This window comes from Oreochromis niloticus, linkage group LG20 (genome assembly GCF_001858045.2).
Source record: "Oreochromis niloticus isolate F11D_XX linkage group LG20, O_niloticus_UMD_NMBU, whole genome shotgun sequence".
NCBI lineage: Eukaryota > Metazoa > Chordata > Actinopteri > Cichliformes > Cichlidae > Oreochromis > Oreochromis niloticus.
This window is the reverse complement of record NC_031984.2, coordinates 4643039-4658120: the sequence shown is the minus strand read 5'-3', so window position 1 is coordinate 4658120 and position 15082 is coordinate 4643039. Positions and strand designations below refer to the sequence as shown.

General features: G+C 40.8%; 1 protein-coding gene across 1 annotated transcript in view; it reads left to right on the top strand.

Moving 5' to 3' along the window:
- The window catches only part of LOC100704789 (plexin A3), a 69420-nt gene that overhangs the window by 18526 nt on the left and 35812 nt on the right, over nucleotides 1–15082 (top strand). Inside the window, exon 8 of the mRNA XM_019349290.2 lies at nucleotides 10824–11024. Within this exon, the coding sequence (XP_019204835.1) occupies nucleotides 10824–11024 (201 nt within the window). The remainder of the gene's footprint in view (nucleotides 1–10823; nucleotides 11025–15082) is intronic.

Here is a 15082-nt window from a genome sequence, read left to right as displayed (position 1 = left end):
CACACACACACACACACACACACACACACACACCATGTTTAAGTCTGTCCTTGCTGATGCATTCAAGGACTCTGTGACTGATGGGATTTAAGAGTCGGCTCCTGAGAGGTGTTTTCAGTCAGACGAGCTAAACCCGAATGTTGTTTAAACTAGGATGTTTCTCCATTTTCTGATCTAAGTGCTGAAGTTTTTCAAGCATTTGAGGCATGTGGAAAAGTCCAGGAAGCACTGCAACATTCATACTGCATGCTTCCTGTATCTTCTTGCTTTCTCAGCTTTTTTGAGAACACGTTTGTGTTGAGCTAGAAGAACCACAAAAAGTATTCACAAAATTATAAACTTGCAGAAACTGGACAAAACAATTCAAAGAAAAAGTATCTCAGAAAACAAATACTGACAAAATCTGCTGCAGATATCAGAGTTAAAGGGATTTGACCCAATTAGTCAACGCGTGAAAGTGACACGAAGAATGTTTTTGATTTAAAAACAAAAACCAACAACATATTTGGATTTTCTCTACACTCACAGTGTCGTCTGCATGAGTCAGACACCTGCTTCAAAGAAACACAACTTAGTCGTAACATCACCAAATCCTTAGTTTAAGGTCTTGTTAAATATAACAGGAAGTTTATTTTACACATTATAAGTGTGCAGAAGCAGCACAAAGCAGGGATATGCTTTAAGGCAGTGTTTCCCAACCACTGTGCCGCGGCACAATGATCAGGTGTGCCGTGGAAGATTATCTGCTTTCACCTGATTGGTAATCTAAGCAGCGGTCCCCACCCCCCGGGCCACGGACCGAAATCGTTTGGTACCCGGCCGCGAGAGTTGAGGCTCGTTTGTGAAATTTATGGTTTTCAGGGTTTTTATCGTTTTTTATCGTCGACCGCTGCTCTAAGCGACTGCGTGAGTAACGTGCAGAATTACATTCTCTTCCACTAGAGGGCAGTACAACTACCTGCTCCAATTAAATGGGTTGCCAACTGCCAGTAAAACAGAAGACAAAGAAGAAATTAAATAGTCATGAAACAACGGCATGTAATGGCAATAGATAAATATTTGAAAAGAAAAAGTAGTCAGTCTAACCTGGTCCTGGAGAAAATTCTGACACAGATGAAGGCATGAGTAGTGGTCAGAAGAAAGCAAAAATGGTCAGCTGTGGGAAAAGTGAGCCAATTCCGCTATATCTGGTGTGCAGGGAAAAATTATCAATATGCTTTTTGTGACATTTTTGTTTGGTGGTGTACCGTGTGATTTTTCTAATGTGCCGTGGCTCCAAAATGTTGGGAAACACTGCGTTAGGGAGATCGATTCGTTGTTAATAGTTTTGACATGGAAGATGTGAAGGACCGCTGGTTTATTTCTATGCTATGACCAGATGTTAACAACTAAAGATGAGGAAATTAATGTGTGTTTTCTGAGATTAGTGCTACCTGTGGTAGAAGGGGGGATTTTTCTGTGAGAGAGAGTAAGAAAAGGCAGCGCTAAGCAAGTACTGGGTCCCTCAGCAGGCTTCCAGAAGTTGTCCAATCAGTAGTAGGCAGTAGTAAGAAAATGGGCACATAGGAGAAGGGCACACCCTCTGTCATGGCTTCAGTAATGAAGTGACCTCCTTAAAAGTCAGAGACAATGCCGCTGGATTAGCAGACTGTGGCGGTCCTCTTTTTAAGAAAGGGATCTGAGGATGTGTCCCAACTTCAGGGGCATCAAAGACCTCCACTGGTCAAACTTAGGATTGGATACAGAGTAGTTGTGGGACACTGGGCGGGCCCTTTATCCTCTGGCAAAGGTGTTTCTGGCATGTGATGCCGCATGTCCTAGGTAAGGTGCTTAGTGCATGTCAAACTGGGAGGAGAGCATGGAGCAGACCCAGAACATGCTGGAGTGATTATAGTTCTCAGCTGGCTTGGGAACAGCTCGGAGTATCCTCGGAAGAGCTGGTGAAGGTGGCCAGAAAAGGGGATATCTGACTGTTTTTGCTTAGACTGCTGCCAGCAAGACGCAGGCCTAGATAAGAGGCGATGGATGGATGGCCTGTCTAAGGCTGTGCACAGAGCCAGAAGAAGAAAAGAAAGATTGTTTTTGAACAAAATCCTGCAAAGCTACTTCAGTGTCCCAGAATAAAATCTGGAGCTGGAAGAGAGCAGAATATGTCGCCGTTAAAAGCCCATCACATCAGAAGGTATGATTGTTTCAAGCTGCACACAAGTAAGCGCTAAATAAACAAAGAGGGAAGTAAAGAGTGGAGTGTTTCAGCAGACAGAGCAGTTAGTTTGCTGTGTAATGTGGATCCAGCAGTCAGTTTCCACCTGCCACTGAGTAACAGATCACTTGTGTCGCTAACGAGCTGAGCTGCTCTCAGTCTGCTTGTTATCTCGTTAGTGGAGAGGATAGCGAGCCGGGATCGAGTTGTTTGGGCGTCTCGTTGACGTGATTGGTGCTCGGTGTCATTACCGGGTGACAGAAACAACCTCTGATTGGCTAATTGGTTAATAGAAGATGAATAGCCACTTAATTGACATGAAAATGTCCAATCCTGGCAATTAATGTTAATTACCAGGCAATTAGGCAAACTAAAGAGAGAGAGGGAGGGGGGAAACGAGGGAGTCCTGAGGAGAAAAGAGCAATAGAGGAAAAAGGAGAAGGAGGAGGCTGAAATTTCATTATTCTTTATTTAACCTTTATTCAAGCAGGTTAAAGTGTCTCGCAGAGTAAAGGTCTCTTTTTCATCTGTGTGAGAGGACGATGGAGCAAGGGAGGGAAAGATGGAAAAGGACGAAGAGAAGCAGCTCTGATGTTCTTCATCCGCAGCTGAGAAATTAGGATTGTCAGCAGAAAGAGGAGAATAAAGAAAGTGCACAGCTGAGAAAACAGAATGATTTTTTTTTTTTTTAAATTAACCAGACAACTACTTATCTGTTTTTCACAGAACTCACCTGGCAACACGACTTTTAATTAACAATTTCATATTTCAGGCTGTAAGTAAATTGTTTTTGCATTCTGTTGCTGTTTCTTCCTGATTTTACTTTATTCCTCTATTAAATGAGGAACAGCTTCTCATGTAAATGGAACAGCAGCTTAGTTATCAGCTTTAAGTGAAAAACACCTTTTTGCTAATAAATATATGCATGTTTCTCTGGGGCAAAAAGTTTTCTGGCTAATTATTAAATTATGAATTATATTAGAACTGTAATGAAATGTTCTGTGGATGGCAATGAGAGGAGAAGAGTGATGAAAGGAGAAGAACAATACTGTTAACCAGCAAGCAGTGAACTTGTAACGCAGTGCGACACAGGTGGAGATGACTAAGGTGGGGCAGACAATCAGAAATGAGGAAATTCAGACACGAGAAGATAAAATAAATATTCGTGGGATCAGAGAACAAAGACAGAAGGTGACGAGAAATGACCTTATCCGGTTGTAAAGTGATGACGTATGAACTCTGCTTCCGGGTCAAAACTACTCTGCTTTTATTAAAGCTGTTCTGTTTTTAACATGTTTGAATGCTTTGTATCTTGTTCTATTTAATCTGAACAAGTCCCTTAAAAAGTCAGTGATAGTGTCGGCCTCTCTCGGGTTATATTACCACTATTCATCGGCAGCACTTTTTAAAGCTCAGTTTTAAAACCTATGATGTAGTGTACGATGAAGTTTGGTCCGTTTACAGCATCCTGCCTGCGATTGCATTTGTCTCTAACCATCAGGAACCCTCACGTTAACTTTTATCGAGTGGAAAAAAGTTAGCGTTCATCCTCCAGCTTCACTGTACTAATATTATGCTGACATAGCTGTGTAGCTAGCCACCACGTAGCACATCATTATATACCAGCTACACCAACTTCAGTAACCCTACAAATGTCACTGCTGTTTAGTTTTCTGTCTTTATTTATGTTGGAGGTGATAGCAGAGCTGTACGTTTGAATTTCTTTTACAAATCTCTCAGTCAGAACATGCTATATCATGTTTAGGTGGACGTTAGCAAGCTAACTTCCTGCTAACTTCTAATTCCATTAAACTTCATAAATCTTGTTTTCATGGATGCCTGGATGTTAAACTTCATAGTTACACCTGGTAAAGCAGAAACACTGATCATTTTATTAATGATGAAAGAATTTAGACAGTTTGTAACTCTCAGTGATGCTGCAGTGTTCGTTTGACTTTGGGACCTGAAGCGGAGTTTGGACCTGGAAACGGCAAATGACGTCAGACTTAAAGACCGGATTAAGACAGGACAGAGGCTAAGTCAGGGAAACACTCAGGACTTTAAAAACAGAAGGAGGAATAACAATAAAATCTACTGTAAGCTAGAACTCCACAATTCAATTCAATTTCAATTCAATTTTATTTATATAGCGCCAAATCACAACAAAAGTCGCCTCAAGGCGCTTTATATTGTACAGTAGATAGCACAATAATAAATACAGAGAAAAACCCAACAATCATATGACCCCCTATGAGCAAGCACTTTGGCGACAGTGGGAAGGAAAAACTCCCTTTTAACAGGAAGAAACCTCCGGCAGAACCAGGCTCAGGGAGGGGCGGGGCCATCTGCTGCGACCGGTTGGGGTGAAAGAAGGAAAACAGGATGAAAGACATGCTGTGAAAGAGAGACAGAGATTAATAACAGATATGATTCGATGCAGAGAGGTCTATTAGCACATAGTGAGTGAGAAAGGTGACTGGAAGGGAAAAACTCAATGCATCATGGGAATCCCCGGCAGCCTACGTCTATTGCAGCATAACTAAGGGAGGATTCAGGGTCACCTGGTCCAGCCCTAACTATATGCTTTAGCAAAAAGGAAAGTTTTAAGCCCAATCTTGAAAGTAGAGATAGTGTCTGTCTCCCGAATCCAAACTGGAAGTTGGTTCCACAGAAGAGGGGCCTGAAAACTGAAGGCTCTGCCTCACATTCTACTTTTAAATACTCTAGGAACAACAAGTAGGCCTGCAGTGCAAGAGCGAAGTGCTCTAATAGGCTGATATGGTACTACAAGGTCATTAAGATAAGATGGGGCCTGATTATTTAAGACCTTGTATGTGAGGAGCAGGATTTTGAATTCAATTCTGGATTTAACAGGAAGCCAATGAAGGGAAGCCAAAACAGGAGAAATATGCTCTCTCTTCCTAGTCCCTGTCAGGACTCTTGCTGCAGCATTTTGGATTAGCTGAAGGCTTTTCAGGGAGTTTTTAGGACATCCTGATAATAAAGAATTACAGTAGTCCAGCCTGGAAGTAATAAATGCATGAACTAGTTTTTCAGCATCACTCTGAGACAGGATATTTCTAATTTTAGAGATGTTGCGCAAATGGAAGAAAGCAGTCTTACATATTTGTTTAATATGTGCGTTGAAGGACATGTCCTGGTCAAAAATGACTCCAAGGTTCCTCACAGCATTACTGGAGGCCAAGGTAATGCCATCCAGAGTAAGAATCATCTTAGATACCATATTTCTAAGATTTTCAGGGCCGAGTACAATAACCTCAGTTTTATCTGAATTAAGAAGCAGAAAGTTAGCGGCCATCCAGGTCTTTATGTCTTTAAGACATTCCTGCAGTTTAACTAATTGGTCTGTGATACCTGGCTTCATGGATAGATAGAGCAATAGATAGAACAATAACACAAGAACCTGGGAACAAATACATAGATTATTTTCTCGCTTGCAAAACAGCAGCAGCCTTATCAATTTAAGATTTCATATTTTGTAGAATACAAGTAAATAATTATGAGAGCTGCTTGTGGATGGTGGATGCTTTAATTTTATTAGATAATAAAACAGACTTCAGATTTCCACCCTTGACTCGTGGGGGATGCAGTCCACTTTAGGCTCATTTGCATTATTGGAAACGCTCTGTGGGGTTTACATGAGCTCACTGAACAGAGAAGGAGGAGGTAGCAGATGTGACGCCCACTAAAAACTGCAAACATCCTTAAATTCTGATCAGTTTTATAGCTTTTCTGCATTAAAATTCATTTTATTAAACCACAAGATAATTTAGCATGTAGTGGCATGACGTACGCTGTCTTTGGACCTTGAATGCAGCACCACTGGGTAATGTGTACAGATGTTAAGGTGCTGTGCACATGTGAAAACGGCTAATCTCTGTGTGTGGAATTTAGTGGTCTATATTTTCATCAGAGGGACTTTCATAACTGTCTCCTCTTAAAGTGCTTAAAGTCAGTATTTTAATTAAATTATGTATGCGCTGGCAGTATTCAGGTGTCGCTAGTAACGATTAACCTACAGAGAATCATCAGCTTGTTCTGCAGCTGATTTGGACTTCACAGATCTTGTATTCAGTCTCGGGTCATGTTTTTCTGTCCCCCTACAATTTTAGTGTTTTGACTCTGGCTGTTTTTATAACTGCAGCAGGCAGCTGTTCTCAGAGTAAAAGCTCTAAAAGCCACTGAAACACCCAATAATCATTTTGCTAATGATCACTGTGTGTTTGCAGAACATAAGTGAAAACACAGTTTGCTAAGATAATTTAAAAGCTGGTGATATGTTGATGATAATAGCTGAAAACACTAGGCCAAAAAAGCCAATCTTTTCTGTTTTCCAGACTCTGCTAATGATAAGCTCAGTGTTTATATAGCATGTAAGCTTACAAATCACACTTCACTGCAATAAAAGAGCTGCCTTTGTAGAGTCAGTGCAGAATAAGAGAGTATTTGTGCGATAACTGCGATACTAAAAGAGTAGAGATAAGGCGAAGCTGTGCAGGAAACAAGGAGCCGGTTTCTGGAGCTTTCACAGTCGGTGCATAGACGAGGAACAAAAACGTGCACCGGAATGAACGAGGGAGATTAAAGTTCTGTGAAGATTTAGTTCCATTGATTCAGTTGTGCGATTTTGTGTTTTCTTTTACCCCCAAAGTATAACCTCACCCTGAGCTAAACCCCATCCACTGTATTAACATGCTAAAAGAAGAATAAGATAAGAGGTTTGAATGTGTGAGACGGACTAACCTGTTGATCTCCAGTGCAGAGAAATATGGAAAGCAGCAAAATTCTCCAAGTCCTGTGAAGTGGACATTAGTTTAATCGAGGACCATGCTGCTCATGAGCCGTATCAGTTGGAGCTCAGCCTCTGACAGGACCAGAGCTGGCGCCGTTGCAGCTGAGGCAATACAGATGCAAGAATGCGGCTCTGCCTCGAAGCCTTCGCTGCATCCATGTGAGCTTCTGAAGAGGAAAAATACAGTCTGCTAAAGCTATAGCTAGAGGCGCTTTGCATGATTAATAATCATAATTATCATTGCGGCTCTTATACTGGCTCCTCAGTTCATCCTCTTTCTGAAATGAGCCATATTGGCTCCTCCTCCTTTAAGCCAACTTTCTTCTAAACTGGCTGCTCCTCACAAACAGGAGGTTGGAACAGCAGGTGGAGGTTCAGATTGCACAGTTAGAGATGTGATGACGATACTGGGGATGTCCCCTTTTTGTGGCAACATGTAGACTCATGAGTATGCAAAACAATCTGCAACTCGAGCTTTTGGATCATTCACAGTGACCTTAACTGAAACATTAGTTATGTCCCAATTCATAGGCCACATCCTTCAGAGGACCCGGCCATTGTGGTCTACGTGGGCCGGGTCCTTCGAAGACCGAGAAGGCTGGAAATGTGAGGCTGTGAAATGGGACAGTCTAGCCTTCAGATTTGCGTCACCGGCTGTCTCGGTGGAGTTTAATAAACTCAGCCGTCTGCTCTTTGCTCCCTAAAATATATCAGGACATTGGAGTAAATTCTTGACCATCTCACACTGCTGTTTAATCAGTTTTCTATTTGATGTTTATTCAGCTGTGTGAAATCTCAGCCAAACTGATTTACTCAGGAACAAATAAAACACTGAAATAAGCCAAACAATAACATTTTTAATTTATCTAACTGACTTATATATCATGTTTAACCTGAGTAGTGAAAGACCGCGGAGGGGTTGAAAACGATGTTCGCTGTTCTCACCGGCTCTAGTGAGCCTTGAACCCCCGGCTAGCTATCGAGCTGGTGGGTAACAGACGTCTCCGAAAACGTCGGAGCGCTTTTACAAATATGTGATGTCTTGATAAACTGAGCAGATATTTGAAGTTTACGCAGCTACATTCTCGCCTGAAAATATGTTAAACATTTATTTTGTGACCCAGACAGAGTAATTAGAGTAATATTACAACTAAGTAGCTGCCGCCATAGATTGGGCCACGAAGGATACACCCGAACCATCCTTCAAATCTGGGGAAATGAAGGACGCATTTGGAGCAGCCTTCGAATTGGGACATGCCTTTTTGTGTCTATGTTTGATATGTTAATATGTTCCTCCGCTGGAACAGTCTGTACAATGTCATAAAAAATGTGGAAAAGCTCATGTGACTCTGTGTCAGCATTTGCTTTCCAAAATGGCGTGTTTGGCAATTTTTAATCCCATGAAAGTAAAACGTTCTAAACATTTCAACTGTAACACTGTAATAATGAATTGTAACCTAAGCCCAGGTAATAGTAACAAACTTTCTCTCAGACTTATGTGGCACGCTCCACTTCAGTCGAAAAATACATTCAAACTCTACACCTCACAGTTTTCATCAATCACTGACAGTAAAAAGGATCCAAGCTGGATTTGGTCAATGTAATATCATAAGAGAACTTTGGTTATCTGACAGTTTATAATAAATTTGGATTCGTTTTACTTTTCCCTCTTCATTCTTTTCACCTGGTTGTCCACACCTTACCTTCACTCCCCACATCACTCTGAGAAGCACTGCCCTAAAGTCAAGAGAAGAAAAACTGGAGACCAATTTACAACCTGATAACAGAAACAGGAAAAATCCCCAAAATAAATGTAATACACCTGATAAATACCACATATAGGGGATTACAAAAACATTACATGTATTTCTGGGACATAGTACTCAGTACCCTCAAGCTGGACTACACGCTTCCTTAATATGAGCCTTAATTTTGATCTCAGCTACGCACTTTTAAAGTTTTATGATTGAAAATCTGCATACAGACATATAAACATATGGGAGAGCATTCAGAATAGCCTTGGCTGTAGTTTGTGCTACAGCAGTAGACTCCAGGGCCACATTTCACCATGATGAAAAGCACAACCACACATAAGGTGGAAACAGTTCCAGCCTTTCTGCTGCTGCTGGTACAGATCCTGTGAATCAGAGGGACAGGTGTTCCGGGTAGAGGAATCTTTGATTAGATTTTCCTGCTGTTTCCTGGTTCTAAATTTTTAATTCCAAACCTACAAATCACTGATCTAAGCATCAGAATGGATCATATAATCAAATTTGTGGAAACATCAAGTCTTCCACATGAATTCTGCTTGATAAATAAAGTTTGTTTGTTTGTTCTGCTCGTTTGGGTGTTTCTAGTGGAGCCGATGGCTGATGTGCTTGGTTAAATGTCGACGGTTTGCTGAGAGACTCACAGCCACACTTGGCCTTTATCCCAAACACACACACACACACACATACACACACAGTCTCCACGGTAGCTGCTGGCGACCGCTGCGCTTTGGTCCACTTCCTGTGGAGCTAATGGTCTTCCTGTCATTCACAAGACAATTAATTACCGTAGTGACGGTCGTTAATAAAGCTTTCACCCCACTGAGAGACTGTGTGTGTGTGTGTGTGTGTGTGTACACTGTGTGGGTGTGTGGGGGTGTGTTTCAAGCAGCCGCAGGAAGTTTGGATCTGTCACCAACTGTCCATTACTGACCTCACACACAAACTCACTGTTACAGTGTCTCTGTCCCCACTCAGTGATGACAGATTGTTAGATAAGCTATCTGCCTTTGTCAGCTCTGTGTGTGTGTGTGTGTGTGTGTGTGTGTGTGTGTGTGTGTGTCTGAGGAAGACGATGTATTTCTGTGTTTGGGAGGCCAAATTTCAAGACAACTGCAGGAATAAATATGGACATTTTTGGATTACGGGCACATTCATGGACATTAGAGACTTTTGCAAAAAAAAATCTTTTTCTGAAAGTTGAAATGCTAAAAAAATTATGAAGTAAAAAAAAATTAGTGACATTTTGTTAACATATGTATAAAATGAGAACAGGGACATCTTGGAAAATGTAACTTTTTTATTAGTATTTTGAACAAAACATTGCACTTTTCAAAAAGTTGGAACATTTTTAGTACTTTTGTGAAAAGTGAGGGCATTTTGGGAAAAAGTGAGGAAAGATTTGGAAGACTCTGAAAATTGAGGACGTGTGACAGGTGAGGAAGCCGTTCGTGGAAAACTCAAAGTGTTCTAGACATTTTTAACAAATTTTGACATTTTATGATGTTAAAACTAAGATTGTTTGTGAAGAGGGAGCACATTTTAGAGAAACAAGGGAATTTAGAGTACTTGAACCTATTGTAAGAAATACTGCAGTAATTTTTTAAAGGTGGATAAATGTTCAGAAATCTGGGGCAACTTTTGGAAAGCTTTGACATTTTTGGAAAATTTGACTCTTCTGGAAAATTAGTTTTTCATGTTTCAAAAAATGGGTCGAAGATGGACAGTTTGGACAGTCTGGAATCTGCATTTTGGGGAAAAAAGGGAAATGAAGGCACTTTTGCAAAGTGGACATAATAATACAAAGTAGGAACATTTTCCGAAACAGATGTATTTAACGTGAGCCATGTAACATGTTATTGTACCTGTAAACACTGACATATGCTGACTCTGATCAGTAGTTTACAGTGGATAAAATAGAAACAGTTCTCTCTAATAATGACATATATCATCATACACAGGGCTGATTTCCATTCGCCTGTCATAAATGATAGATGATTGTGTACTAACCCGCCTCCCCCTTTCCCCCTCTCTGCAGGGTTGTCCTCAGATAATCCCTACCTCTGACATCCTGGTTCCAGCCGGGATGGTTCGTCCAATCACGCTGAGAGCTCGTAACCTTCCCCAACCTCAGTCCGGTCAGAAAAACTACGAGTGTGTGTTTAACATCCAGGGAAAAGTCCAGCGCATCCCCGCCGTCCGCTTCAACTCCTCCTGCATTCAGTGTCAGAACACCTCGGTAAGATGCACTACATGACCCAGCATGCACTGCTCCTCATTATGCAGCCAAGTGAGAGAGACAAGAATATAAAACAAGCTAACATGTGTTCAGCTGAAGGTGACTCTGACACATCTGCAGCATCAGCAAACACACACACACACACAGACAGTCTAGTGTGTGTGTCTAGAAAGATGATGGTAAACCTCCAGAGTTCAAAGGTCATGCTTCAGGTGGACAGCCAGTATTGATGTGTCTGACTGGGATTGAATTAACACACACACACACACACACACACACACATACACACACACACACACACACACACACACACACACACACACACACACACAGCTTGGTCTTTCTGTCAGTGTGAGGACCAGTAAATAGCTCCCAAAATTTGTGAAGATAGATAAAATCACATTTCACAGATAGTCAGACTTTCTAAAACACATTCCCAGATACTCACTGCTTCTCCAAAATATGCTTCCCTCTCGAAAATGTCCTCACTTTCCCAAAATATCCCCATTTGCTAAAAAATAAAAAAAGTGGACATTTTCTCACAAAATATTGCTTCTTTCGATTACCGAAGTAAAACAAATTTATTTCTGACATCTTTCCACTTTGTCCAAAAAAGTCCTTTCTTTTGCAAACTTTATGTAAATCTAACAGTGCTCCTAATTTCCTGAAATTTCCCAAAATCATATCCACACTTTTCTGAAATACCCATACTCCCATATTATCCACACTTCCTTAAATTCCCATATTTTCTTGAAAGGTTTTCACTTCTCAGAATTGTCCATATTTTCCTACAAGATGCCCATCTTTTCCCAAAAAACCCCAAAATATGTTCCAACTTTACCATAATATCTACATAATCCTACAATACCCAAACTTTACAATATCCCCATGTTACCATCCATCCAAGGTCCAAACTGCCCCCCAAAATTTCCTTACGTTCTAGAATTGTCTACACGTGTCTCCAACAGTTTTCTTGCTTTTGTATTTGGCTTTCAAAAGTTTATCTAAGAGAATGTTGTAAATCTTTCCTGAAATATCCACATTTTCCTCAGAGATACTGATTCTTTTCCAAGAAATATGCACAGTTCACAAAAATGTCCCCAAGTTACCAAAACATACATACTTTCCCCAAATCTCCACTTTCTGAAAATATGTCAATACGTTCCAAAAATGAACAATTTTCCTAAAATTGTTCATTTTTTTCATTTTTCCATTTTTTTCCAACAACATCCACACGTTTTTCTAAAATGCCCACATTTAAAAAAAAAAAAAAAAAAAAAAAAAAGATGAGCATTCACTTTCCTGAAATACCTTTCAAAAAACTCTGCATTTGCCAAATATTTCAAGGACCTTAAAAATGCTCACTGGAATGTTCATTAACCCCAGTTCATGCAGACAAATGTGTACACACACACGTTTGTAGTGCTATCTTTGCGAGGACCCTCACTGAAGTTATTCCCATATCCCGGACCCAACATAAAATCGAATCTGTCCTCACAAAACTAGACATACAAGAACACACAGACTCCACAGATTGATTATTGTCCTTTAGTGAGATGACACTCGCCTTTCGATGTCCTGCATTCTCACACACACACACACACACACACACACACACACACACTCACTCACCAACTGTTGTCCGTCTGCTCGCGCTCATTTCCTGTCCTTCATCTGTCTTCCTGTCGGTGAGGCCGCCCTAAAGACACCTCGTGCAGACACACACACACACACACTTATTATGCACTAACATACCGCTACTATGGCAGACAACAGCACAACACTTACATACAGATGGTCAGTATGTGTGTGTCTCTCTGTCTGTATTTAATTAAGTTACTATTCCCAGTGGAAATTGGCCATTTAGTACAACAAGAGAAACACACACACACACACACAGACACACACACACACTCCTGCTATTGTAACATTCTTCATACAGACTATTGAATCTTCAAAATAAAAGCACAGTCTAAGACTGCTTTCAGACAGGATTACCATTGCAGTAGAAATGCAGTGTCATTGTTGCTCTAACTCGTACATCCTGTTTGTTTGTTTGATTTTTGGTGGGTGTGGTTTTGATCCTGCCATCAAAGATCATTTGCCCCCCACCCCCCTTGCAGCGGTCAATCTTGGGGAAACAAAAGCCCTCCTAGAAGCAAGGGTGGTTATTTTCAGGCCCTTACATACATGAAACTTTCCTTTTGATCAACAAAGGAACATTCATATGATATACAGTGTCAACTGTTAAAGCCATTACAGGGCAGTTAGAAGGTTTGGTGAATTCGCTCCAAAATAAGATTCATGAAGCTCCACATCCAGCTTTGTAACACACACTCAGCCTCCACACAGGCAACACGATCGCTTTCTCTGCTCATCCCACCAGAGCACTGAATAAATTCCATTTTAATGTTCAAGGTTATTTGTAATATAACACCAGGGGTTTCGTGTAAACTGTTAAAATTCTGCATAAACACGAAGAAAGTGCACACATGCCACAGTAGCAGCAGAAATATGGTCAGAGTGCAACTTGCCGTTAAGTGTATTAGTAGTCCTCAGAATAAAAAAGAGGCATGTGGTGTTTTACATGGTGGCCTGTGGGCAATAGCTCAAACTCCCCGTGGAGTGGATGATTCAGACAGTCCAGTATGTCATTAGCCTTCCTAAGGACATGCCTGTTATAAATGACCCAAAGCACAGGCTGTCTCCTCTCTGAGGTATTACTGGCTTTTCTTACAAGACTGCCCAATCTATTTTACCAAATAGTAATTAAAAAGTAATAAAACATCTGTAAAACGGAGATCTTGTCTCAGTAAAAACACTGACTTGCCCAAATCTTTACTATAATAACGAGTCAACAAGTCTTTTCCCGTCTTGGCTGTTCATTAGCTCTTGAGTGGCGGGGTGGAGTAGCTACCATTTATATTTCAGATTTTCTTTACATATTATTGAACTACCATCTCTCTCCCTTTTATAAAGGAAATACTGTCTTAATTTTCAAAAATACCTTATAGTTGACATGTAAATGATAGTAGGCAAAGAAAACACTTCAAATAAATTAATAGAAGTCTAAAATTATACTGCCTTGTCAGTCATTTTGCTTTATTTTTGTATCTACTCAAGGTAACAGGCTAACCTTAGCTTAATTATCGTGTGTTATCGCAGGATTTCTTTGTTTTAATGGTGGCGGGTTGTCTTCAGTCCGGTCGGTCTGGGTTTGATGTACGATCATGTGATGAAGTTTACATGTGGAAGCACGTCTGATAGATGAAAGCTTGATGAGAAGTGACAGTGGATGGTAAATGATCTCATTTTTTAAGAGCGTACCTCCTCATCTGCCTCTCCATCTTCGCCTGCAGTTATTCCAAAGGGAATTCTTCTCATTTCCCCCCCGTTCCTTCCTGCTATGTTCCTCCTACTCTACATGCACCTTTCCATTAATTCTCCAATCTCTCTTCCCATTCCCTTCCTTTATCATTTTTCTTTTCCTTCCTCTGTCCTATTCCTTTCACCCCCAATATTATTAAAGCAGAATGTGGTGGAGGAAGTGCTTCTACTTAAGAACTAAAAGGATTTCCTTAAGCCGGGTTATAATGTGGCCAGTCACTACAGTCACTACTCGCCAGTCGGCAACCTCATAGCTACGCCGAGTTGCTAGAGAGAAAATGTGTATTCACAAAGCGGTTCAAAAATCATTGCCATGGGCTACTGGCTGTCACTGGGTTAGATTGGTCACCAACAGAGTGCTGTGTCACAACCTCCTTGGATATTTGCAGATTCTTGCAGTTGTCCATAGTTTACATGGATCACTGTGGCACCCAGCTGCCCTGCTAACTCACCACCAGGCTGTAGTAAAAGCAAGTAGCAAGTAGTTGCTGTTTGCAAACTATCAGTCTGCTACTGACCAAACATTACTACAGGGAGATTTTTGGTAACAAGGCCATACATCTCTGTGAGCGGTTTCACCTGACCCAGCTTGTTAACACCAGTGTGAAATCAAGACTTGCACTAGAGATTTAGAAAGATGGGTTACGTTTAAGTTAAAATTTAAAGATAAA